The sequence below is a fragment of the Marmota flaviventris genome, chromosome 3 (assembly GCF_047511675.1).
Source record: "Marmota flaviventris isolate mMarFla1 chromosome 3, mMarFla1.hap1, whole genome shotgun sequence".
In the NCBI taxonomy this organism is placed as follows: Eukaryota; Metazoa; Chordata; class Mammalia; order Rodentia; family Sciuridae; genus Marmota; species Marmota flaviventris.
Window position 1 is genome coordinate 60,161,455 of NC_092500.1, and position 11,728 is coordinate 60,173,182.

Genomic DNA, 11,728 nt, shown 5'->3' on the forward strand with positions numbered 1-11,728 from the left:
TCAGTTGAGGAAACTGTTGGTGCTGCTTCCAGGACTCAGATGATATTTCCAGGTCAGAATTTGCCATTGCAGCCTTCTTTGCTGCTGTCTAAGAGAGACTGCATGCTGCTCCTCAGGGTCTAATCCAGTCTGGAGTGTTGGTGGTGAGGGTATATGGCAGCAAGCTGATGGCCCAGAGAAGCCAGGGAGATCCTCTTGCTCTGTCAGACATGCTGTCACCAGTTATGAATGATTTCAAAAATCAAGGGTGGGGAGGGCAGGGACAAGGATCCATGTAGAATATTTCAAGAGGGAGTAGTGATAGGGAACAGACAGATGCGAGTGATGGGAACATGAAGTTAAGGAAAAAATTCTAAACCATGGGTCCACTGTGCTCACCCCTACATGCTTTTTTTTTTTTCTTCCAAGAAGCAATTTACCTGCGGCCCTGCCTGGGTTAAGTGGACAGGATATATCACATTCCTCAGCAAACTATCTGTTATCTGTAGGAGAAATGCAGGCCTGAAATAATGTCAATAGCAGGAATCCAAATTTCTCTAAAGGAGGAGACTTTCGTGAACTTTTTCACAGATGAGATTCTGGAATTCAGAGAGATAAGGATAATTACCCCTAACCATAAAAACTATAGGAATTTATGTTTAAGAATTCAAATTAGAATCAGTCAACATGGACCAAAGTGACCTAGAGTTATCATGGCAGTGGGGACTTAAAATCTGATATCATAATGCTGTCAGTCAAAAATCGAATTGGACCTGGGTAGAACTCTCTGGAAACTTCTTAGGAACCCCTAATAAAGCTGGAGTGCAAGAGAGGCACACTGTCCCTCTCCTCTCTGAGAGAATCCACTCTCTCCCTTGAAAGTGTCCCTCTTTCCCCTTTCCCATCTCTTCATCATCTGTTACTTTAAGTGATGTGTCTGAAATCTTTCTGAATTGACCTCAAGAATTGGGTTTTTCCAGGTGCGTTGGTGCATGCCTATAATCCTAACACTTTGGGAGGCTGAGACAGGAGAATTGCGAGTTCAAAGCTAGCTTCAGCAACTGTGAGGCACTAAGCAACTCAGTGAGACCCTGTCTCTAAATAAAATACAAAATAGGGCTGGGGATGTGGCTTGGTGGTCGAGTGCCCCTGAGTCCAATCCCCGGTACAAAAAAAAAAAAAAAAAAGAATTGGTTTTTGAAAGAGGGTCTTCAGGCTGCCTCAGTTTCCCAGACATCTCATAATAGTAGGATCAATAATTTAGGAGGCCTCAGGTTGGGCTGGCAGTTTTGAACCTCACCAGGAATCAGTTAGAGCATGGGGTTTAATAGTTTGAGTTTTACACAGTATTTCAGAGTTTATGAAATGATTCTATTATCATACTTCAATGATTCATTAAATAAAATCAGCATCCATTGAGTGATATAGGGAGTGATGGGGACTGAGTCTTTTCCTATGTTCAGGTTGCTAACAGTTTACAAGTAGATTGAGATGAAAAGAAGAGTCCATTTGCCTGGGAAAGCAGCAGGGAATGGGTGGCCTTTTGACCTAGTGTTCCACAGGAAAGGCCTCTTGGCCCACTTGGGCAGAGAGGGATCTGGGCGTCATTAGCGATGGGAGTGGTGTGCACACCCAGGATGGGTGGGCCACCTGAGCCCCAGGGCTGCCTGCCACCACAAACAGAGGGGTCATCTGCAGCACCCTGCACACCATTTCCTACCCCAAGCTCTGCAACCTGTGCAACCTTAAAAGTGTCTGCACCTCCAGCAGGGTGTCCTTGGTCAACTGTGCAGACTGGCACATCCACGTGGCTGTGAAGCTCCCGCTCAGCCACACCTTGCTGCTCCACAGTGAAAAAAAAGTCTTAAGAGAAGCTGGTATTTTGCAGAAATCTAGATTTAGTTATGTTCTTCCAATTAGGGGAATTTGCAATAAGCCAGAATTTTGGGAAATAGTTACATGCCAAATAGATCATTAAATGAACTCCTACATAGGAAAACTGAACATCCTGATGTTGTGAGGCTGTTAAGATGTCACATCCTACATGAAGTTGCACTTACTGTAAGTTAGAGCAATATGAATTCTCCACTTCATCATGACTTGAAGACTCAATATATCTTGTTGGATAATGAATTTCATAGTAAGATTGCAATTTTATCAAAATGGCATATGATGTTTCTCTCACAATTATGAAGCAAATTTCCCCAGAGGAAAATTTGGAGAAACAATTATGCCACCTGAAACGCAGAAACCTGAAAAAAATAATCAAGGGCCAGTGTCAAGCATGATACATATGATTCTGCAGTTATCCTATGAGAAGTGTTAGCCAGAAATCAGCCTTTTGAAGAAGTCACCACTCCTTTGCAGATAATGTAGTGAGTCTCTGGGACATCCACCTGATGCTGATGAAGAAAGTTTGCATTTGACAGTTATCATGATCTCTCTAATAGAAAGGGAATGGGCACAAAATCCAGAAGAAATACCTTCTTTCCTAAAATGTTAATAGAATTTAGGCCAGTTCATTTATGGAGAACATTATGGAGATAACTTTTCTAACAAATTAACAAAGTTACAGAGTGCTTTGAGTGCTATTCACTTACATGACAAGGAGATGGAGTTATCTCTGAGCGTATCTGTAAATCATGGTCCACAGGGGGAATCATGTGGATCCTCTCAGCTCCATCAAAGCAGTGGTTCTCCTAGAACTCCAAGGTCCCTGTCAATTTCTCAAGAAAAAAGATTTTTTTTTCCAAAAATCTGGAAAAACTCCTGACTATTCTTCCATAAAGCTGCATCACTGTCCTATAAATCACAGTTGGGATAGTACTGTTTTTGCATCTCAAAGGGTTATATTCTGTGATCACAAGACCAGCCCCTGCTCTTCAACAAATAATAAATCTATTCTTTTTTTTTAATTTTTTATTGTTGGCTGTTCAAAACATTACATAGTTCTTGATATATCATATTTCACAATTTGATTCAAGTGGGTTATGAGCTCCCATTTTTACCCCATATACAGATTGCAGAATCACATCAGTTACACATCCATTGATTTACATATTGCCATACTAGTGTCTGTTGTATTCTGCTGCCTTTCCTATCCTCTACTATCACCCCTCCCCTCCCCTCCCCTCCCCTCTTCTCTCTCTGCCCCCTCTACTGACATTCGTTTGTCCCCCTTGTATTATTTTTCCCCTTCCCCTCACTTCCTCTTGTATGTACTTTTGTATAACTCTGAGGGTCTCCTTCCGTTTCCATGCTTTTTCCCTTCTCTCTCCCTTTCCCTCCCACCTCTCATCCCTGTTTAATGTTAATCTTCTTCTCATGCTCTTCGACCCTACTCTGTTCTTAGTTACTCTCCTTATATCAAAGAAGACATTTGGCATTTGTTTTTTAGGGATTGGCTAGCTTCACTTAGCATAATCTGCTCTAATGCCATCCATTTCCCTGTAAATTCTATGATTTTGTCATTTTTTAATGCAGAGTAATACTCCATTGTGTATAAATGCCACATTTTTTTTATCCATTCATCCATTGAAGGGCATCTAGGTTGGTTCCACAGTCTAGCTATTGTGAATTGTGCTGCTATGAACATCGATGTAGCAGTGTCCCTGTAGCATGCTCTTTTTAGGTCTTTAGGGAATAGACCGAGAAGGGGAATAGCTGGGTCAAATGGTGGCTCCATTCCCAGCTTTCCAAGAAATCTCCATACTGCTTTCCAAATTGGCTGCACCAATTTGCAGTCCCACCAGCAATGTACAAGTGTACCCTTTTCCCCACATCCTCGCCAGCACTTGTTGTTGTTTGACTTCATAATGGCTGCCAATCTAACTGGAGTGAGATGGTATCTTAGGGTGGTTTTGATTTGCATTTCTCTGACTGCTAGAGATGGTGAGCATTTTTTCATGTACTTGTTGATTGATTGTATGTCCTCCTCTGAGAAGTGTCTGTTCAGGTCCTTGGCCCATTTGTTGATTGGGTTGTTTGTTCTCTTATTGTCTAATTTTTTGAGTTCTTTGTATACTCTGGATATTAGGGCTCTATCTGAAGTGTGAGGAGTAAAGATTTGTTCCCAGGATGTAGGCTCTCTATTTACCTCTCTTATTGTATCTTTTGCTGAGAAAAAACTTTTTAGTTTGAGTAAGTCCCATTTGTTGATTCTAGTTATTAACTTTTGTGCTATGGGTGTCCTATTGAGGAATTTGGAGCCCAACCCCACCGTATGTAGATCGTAGCAATCTATGCTAAGCCTCAGGCTAGCATCATTCTGAATGGAGAAAAATCGAAGGCATTCCCTCTAAAATCTGGAACAAGACAGGGATGCCCTCTCTCACCACTTCTGTTCAACATAGTTCTCGAAACACTGGCCAGAGCAATTAGACAGACGAAAGAAATTAAATGCATCAAAATAGGAAAAGAAGAACTTAAATTATCACTATTTGCAGATGATATGATTCTATACCTAGCAGACCCAAAAGGGTCTACAAAGAAACTATTAGAGCTAATAAATGAATTCAGCAAAGTGGCAGGATATAAAATCAACACGCATAAATCAAAGGCATTCCTGTATATCAGCGACAAATCCTCTGAAATGGAAATGAGGACAACCACTCCATTCACAATATCTTCAAAAAAAATAAAATACTTGGGAATCAACCTAACAAAAGAGGTGAAAGACTTATACAATGAAAACTACAGAACCCTAAAGAGAGAAATAGAAGAAGATCTTAGAAGATGGAAAAATATACCCTGTTCATGGATAGGCAGAACTAACATCATCAAAATGGCAATATTACCAAAAGTTCTCTATAGGTTTAATGCAATGCCAATCAAAATCCCAACGGCATTTCTTGTAGAAATAGAGAAAGCAATCATGAAATTCATATGGAAAAATAAAAGACCCAGAATAGCAAAAACAATGCTAAGCAGGAAATGTGAATCAGGCGGTATAGCGATACCAGACTTCAAACTATATTACAGAGCAATAGTAACAAAAACAGCATGGTACTGGTACCAAAACAGGCGGGTGGACCAATGGTACAGAATAGAGGACACAGAAACCAATCCACAAAACTACAACTATCTTATATTTGATAAAGGGTCTAAAAGCATGCAATGGAGGAAGGATAGCATCTTCAACAAATGGTGCTGGGAAAACTGGAAATCCATATGCAACAAAATGAAACTGAATCCCTTTCTCTCGCCATGCACAAAAGTTAATTCAAAATGGATCAAGGAGCTTGATATCAAATCAGAGACACGCCGTCTGATAGAATAAATCTATTCTTAGCTGAGGGATATTCAGAGCGTCTACAGCCTGGTATAGCCCAACAGTGGATCCAGAGCAAAAGGGAAGGCATTGTGAACCAAATGACTAAAGTCTGCCTTAATCAGTCACTAGATGCCCTCCTGTCTGAGGACTTGATCACAAAAGAGGACTATGTGCTTATAAGTACCAACCTTACAAGGACCTCAGAAATCAGTAATTTCTGGGCACCACTGCCATCCAAGGACAATTTGCCAAAGTAATAGTGCAAAATTTGAATGATAATAAACAAATGGGTCTTCAACCTTACCCAGAAATACTGGTAGTTTCTAGACCACCATCTTCAAATTTCCCTCAAAATAATAGTTAGTAAATAAGTCTTTTTCAAGAAGACAAGTCAGTTTCTTTTACAGGTCTGTTAACTTGATATTATTTTAACAAAATCCACAAGGATAGTACAAGTTTTACTGAAGATTTTTTTTTGGAGGGTAAATATTAGTATCCTTCCATGACAATGCAGTATTTAAAAAATTACATAAGTAAAAAAGTCTGCATTTTGCCACGTGGTTAAAACAAAACCAAAGAAGCAGTTGGAGAAATGTTAAAATTCATTGCAAAAATGGATTGGTAGTGGCATCAAGGAGGGAGAAACGTGTTTTAGATATCAAATTTCTTTCTTTTTTTTTTTTTTTTGAAGGTGTTGATCCCCCTCTTTACTTGTGAAGTTGATCATATATACTTTTCATTTTGGCAGGCTCACAGTACTTTGTGGTTACAAAACAGGAATCATTATTCAAAGAAACAAAATATTACATAGCTATAATTAGAATAGAAGAATGTATCTTGGCTTATGCATAAGCAAGCATTTGTACTTTCAGTTCGCGTTTTGCTTTGAGCTGTTTCTGCTTAGTTAATTTTTTTTATTGGTTGTTCAAAACATTACAAAGCTCATGACATATCATCTTTCATGCATTTGATTCAAGTGGGTTATGAACTCCCATTTTTACCCAGCAATAGTAACAAAAACAGCATGGTACTGGTACCAAAACAGGCAGGTGGACTAATGGTACAGAATAGAGGACACAGAGACCAATCCACAAAATTACAACTTTCTTATATTTGATAAAGGGGCTAAAAGCATGCAATGGAGAAAGGATAGAATCTTCAACAAATGGTGCTGGGAAAACTGGAAATCCATATGCAACAAAATGAAGCTGAACCCCTTTCTCTCGCCATGCACAAAAGTTAATTCAAAATGGATCAAAGAGCTTGATATCAAATCAGAGACTCTGCGCCTGATAGAAGAAAAAGTTGGCTCCGATTTACATATTGTGGGGTCGGGCTCCAAATTCCTTAATAGGACGCCCATAGCCCAAGAGTTAAATACAAGAATAAACAAATGGGACTTACTTAAACTAAAAAGTTTTTTCTCAGCAAGAGAAACAATAAGAGAGGTAAATAGGGAACCTACATCCTAGATATCAAATTTCAAGAAGGAATTCCTTGCGTTTCATCTTGAAGGGTGAATAGCAGTTTGCCAGGACACGTTGAGTAAGATGTGTGTGGGGAATTTCTGGCAGAACAGAAAAGGCATGGAGAGACAAGAAGTCTGCCTAAGTGGGGAGTTTCATTGGAAATGAATTAGAAGAGGAGGCAGAGGTGGGCTACAGCAGGATGCACTGTTTTCCACAGTTGAATCACTCAGCACAAGAGCAAGTCTTGAGGGCTTGAGGGCTTAAAGATCAGAGGGTTGGTGGGAGGGAAGACGGGGTTCCTACACTTCCTCTGTAGCTCCTGTTGTTGATGAAATGTTGGAGGGTGTGGCTCCTCACAGAGAGCTGGAGCTTCTGAAAGTTCTTGTGTGGAGGACGTGGAGATGGTAATTGCCAGGTTTCTGTTCTCGCGACTAAAAGGCTCAGGGGTTATTCCAGTTGAACTAGGTTAACTGGGCTTCGCAAAATAACCACACAAGAGACACAAATACCTTTTTCTTTGGGGTCGCTGTGATGGCTTCTCTAACCTTAAGGGTCCGCAGGAAGAGAGAGAGCGCGCGCGCACACACACACACACACACACACACACACACACACACACGAGCTGACCCCTTTTATTGAGGAGAAGCTATTCAAATGAGGGAAGGGGTCAGGTTTCAGGGGGCTGAGTCTATCTTAACGATGTCCACTGTCAGCAGGTTGACTGACATCTGGGTAGGCCACACCCAAGGGCACAGTAAGAGAAGGGGACACACACAACTGTTATAGGGATCGAGTGGGGGGTGCCCACCAATCATACATAAACAAGATAATATCTATAAGCCAATTATCTTTTGCCTAATGTAACCAAACTGTGAGGAAACTATAAATGCTTGTAGCATTTATATGATGGCATATGATGTTTCTCTCACAATTATGAAGTAGCAAATTTCAGTTGCAACTGACGGCTATTCCAACAGGTAATGGTGTGTAAGAGGCTGATGGGCCAGGAAGGCATTATCTGGAATAGTCTGTCCTCTCACATTAGTCTTAAGCTGCTTTTTCATCAGGGAGGACACCCAGAGAAGTGGAGTGGTGGAAACCTCTGCCATGGCCCTGGGGAAGATATGGAGGAGGTGGCATCAGCCACCTTGAAGGCTGAAGAATGCTTCACTTTCACAAGTCCTGTTTCTGGATTCCTGGTTGGCTTTGGTTTTGTATCTTGCCTCCCAGTGGATCTTCTGGAATCCTTGACCAGCTGTCTCCTAAAAAGTACCCAGAGGGCTGGGGATGTGGCTCAAGTGGTAGCGCGCTTGCCTGGCGTTTGTGCGGCCTGGGTTTGATCCTCAGCACCACATACAAATAAAGATGTTGTATCTGCCGAAAACTAAAAAATAAATATTAAAAAATTCTCTCTCTCTCTCAAAAAAAAAGTACCCAGAGCCTGAGATTCCAGTGTGTTTCTTGGAGATGGGGCATAGGATCTTCTGGCAAAAAGTTTTTCCTGAGGCTTAACCCCAGTTCTTGATGAACTCTACCACCTTCCCTGGTATCTTGGGAATGAGTGAGTCTTATGACCAGAAGTCTTATGACTCCTGAAGGCTGAGAGTAGAACAAATGTACTGTGAGTAGACTCTGACACACATAGAAGAAAACGCAACGGAAGGCCAGGAAGATTCCACAGGCTCGGGTGGGCCACTTAATTGGGTGTCAGGTTCATAGACATCTGCCTCCATGACTGATGCAGACCTCTCGCTACTTCTATAGCCATGGCAATCACCTGAGAAACCTAGAGGATGCTAAGTGTTCTTTCTCAAAGTTGACAATCTTTTCCACTCTCCCTTGTCCTAATAACCCATGTTCTGACTGTGAATCTGGGGTATAGAACAGTAGGTAAGACATAGATTTATCTGTTTTAATTCCAGCATTTCCTGCCAGGAGGCCTTATTTCTTTGTGGTGCTGCACGGTTTCTGTTAGGCTGGGGTTTAGTCCAGCACTTAAAAGCTGGGGGCAGGAGCAGTCAGTGAATGAGTAGAAGTCCCCTAATCCCTTCAGGTTTAGGTGGCCTGCCTCTTCACCATGTGTCGTAGAGCCCCTGTCACCTCCTTGTTCCGAAGGGTGTAGATGATGGGGTTGAGCATGGGTGTGATGACTGTGTAGAAGAGGCTGAGGACACGGTCTGTGGTGACAGAGGAGCCTGCCTGGGGCCGGATGTAGGTGATGCTGGCTGTTCCAAAGAAGAGTGAGACCACGAGCAGGTGAGAGGAGCAGGTAGAGAAGACCTTGCGACGACTCTGGGGAGAAGTCATTGCCAGGATGGCACTCAGGATGCGGACATAAGAGGTGACAATCAGAGAAAAGGGGACCATAATGAAGACCACAGTGGCGGTCATCACAGAGATTTCGCTCTTGTGCTTCCCAGCACTTGCCAGCCTCAGTACCGGCAGGATGTCACAGAGGAAGTGCGGGACAGTTGGGTGGCTGGGGAAAGGCAGAGTGAAGATGAGGGAGGAATGAGTGGTGGCTGTGATGATGCCCATGACCCAGGAGGTGCCCACCATGGCCCTGCAGGCCTGCGGGCTCATGAGGGTGGAGTAGTGCAGGGGTCTGCAGATGGCTGCATATCAGTCATAGGCCATTGCCGTGAGCAGGCAGCACTCTGAGATGCCCAGGACAATGAAGACATACATCTGGGCTGCGCAAGCTTGGAAGGAAATGGCCTGAGGCTCTGGGGAGGCCAGATCAGCCAAGGTCCTGGGCACGATGTTGGTGGTGTAGAGGACCTCCACCATGGAGAGGTGGCAGAGGAAGAAGTACATGGGGGAGTGCAGCGCGGGGCTCGCCTGTGTGAGCAGGATGATCAGGGAGTTACCCAGCAAGGTGACCAGGTAGACCAGAAGTACCACACAGAACAGGGGGCCCTGCAGGGCCCTGAGGTCGGAGAACCCCAGAAGAAGGAATTCAGGCAGTGCAGTATGGTTTTCCTCAGTCATTGCTCCAGGTCAGAAGCTATGGTCCAGCCAGGAAAGAGAAGTTATTTAGAAACAACATTTCTGACATTCAGTAAAGCACTTTTCATACAGTCCCTCTCAAAATCAAGTGACAGTGTGTTCCCTGAACCATGGATCTCAGAGAAATATTGAGGAAGTGATGGGACTGGGACTTGAATCCAGGCCTCTTGATCACAAATTCTTTGTACTTCCCACAATTTTGCATGCTCTGTTTTTTTTTTTCCTTTGAAGACTCACTCCCATTTGGAGAGACCCCGTATCTGTCTGTATTTTGGATCTTTTTCCAGAATGAGGGATGAAGTAGATGCTGTGCTCTCAGCACTTTTGTACCCTCCAGACTGAAACTACAGCCCAAAACAAAGCAGGTCACACCAGGGGCTGTCCTAAGCTGGTGTCTAATGGGCAGTCACCTGAGAGCTGAGGCTTTAGAATGTTGTGTGGTGATATGATTATTTGTGATCACACTGCCCAGTGGCGCCAAGCTTTGGGATTTTGGCACTTGCCCTGATTCCTTGGCTCTCCTCTTGAATAGGCCCCTGTGATCAGCTGTCCCAGCTGTCCCAGCACACCCTGTGCTCTTTAGAGTTCCTTCATTACCAGTGTTCCCTGCAGAGTTTCTACTCATTCTATTTAAATCTCACTCATTCTTCAGGCTGAAGCTCAAGTTCCACCTTCTAAGGCAGCTTTCAGTCATCTTCATGTGTGGTGAGCCGTTCCTATAGACCGTGGCCGCCATTAGAAGATGGCGCCGGCTTCCACTGTGGCCTGTGATAAACAACTCCTTTTTTGGAGAGTTGGCACGTAATCCCTTATCACCCTATGAGAAAGCTCCACGTGGCAGCTTTGCATTGGGGCTTGAGATGCTTTATTAAGGCTGGGAGGGGCATCCAAGAAGAAGAAGAAGAAATATCAAGGGCCTGAATAAACTGCTGAAAGAAGATTCCTGAGTTGCGTCTTCCTTGCGGGCAAGGGGTCGCGACAAGTGGTGCCGAAACCCGGGAGATCAGAACTCTCAGTAGTCAGGGGTGGTGCACCGGTTAGTCCCAGGTAAGTGGGATCCGCGATCAAAGCGGGGTCAGTCCCCAGGTAAGGGGGATCCGCGTTCAAAGCGGGGTCAGCCCCCAGGTAAGGGGGATCCGCGATTAAAGCGGGGTTAGTCCCAGGTAAGTGGGATACGCGAAGAAGGCGGGGCAGCTCCTCTGTAAACACAGAGAGAGCCTTACATTTTATTGCAGCTGCACTGTGTACTTTCGTTTTTGTTTTTTGTGCTTCCTTTGTTGTTGTGTCATGGGTGCCGCATCTTCAAGTCCGCTTCTCCTGGCCCTAGATGGCCTGTTGCGTTCCAAGGGCCTGGAAGTGAAACATAGTACTTTACAGAGATTTTTACAGAAGATAGATATCGCTGCACCGTGGTTTGCATTTTCGGGCAGCCTTACTGTACCTAGTTGGGATAAATTAGGCAAAGATCTTGACTTTGCATCTGAGCAGGGCATATTAGAGGGTGGGGTGATACCCCTTTGGAAAATGGTCCGTAGTTGCCTTACAGATGGTAAATGCCAAGAAGCTGTGAGTGAGGGTCAGGCCGTTCTTGAACAACTACATGAGGAAAAATCTGAAGGATCACATAGTGAAGTGGCAGAGAGTATCAAAAGTAACAGTAGTGAGAAGGTAAAAGAGCCTGAAGATAAAAATAGGAGAAGGCTCTATCCAGATTTGACCGAATTCAGAACGCCTGAGAACACAAGCGACTCAGAGAGTTCTGAGGACCTTGATATATTGTTGCAACAACTACATAAGATAAAAATGAAAAAGAAGAAAGAGGAGACACAAGGCGCGCATGCCTACTGTAAGAAGGGGGAGGGATCTAATATTGGTCAACAGAATTCTGAGGAGGAGGAGGTTGAAAATTTAGAAGAAGATATGATGCCTGTTGCCCCACCCCCATATGTGGGGGGGAGCCAAGGTTCCGGGAGGTCTTTTCATGCGCAAGTTTGGAGGA

At 43.6% G+C, this 11,728-nt stretch overlaps 1 protein-coding gene and 1 pseudogene across 1 annotated transcript; one reads left to right on the plus strand and one right to left on the minus strand.

Moving 5' to 3' along the window:
• The first annotated feature begins 1,774 nt into the window (after window positions 1-1,774).
• LOC114086244 (receptor-interacting serine/threonine-protein kinase 2 pseudogene) lies at window positions 1,775-5,615 on the plus strand (annotated as a pseudogene).
• A 3,160-nt stretch (window positions 5,616-8,775) lies between these two features.
• LOC114086255 (olfactory receptor 10P1) lies at window positions 8,776-9,711 on the minus strand. Its single transcript, XM_027927495.2, is given in 1 exon segment — window positions 8,776-9,711. A coding segment is annotated over 1 exon segment (936 nt).
• Window positions 9,712-11,728: the final 2,017 nt, after the last annotated feature.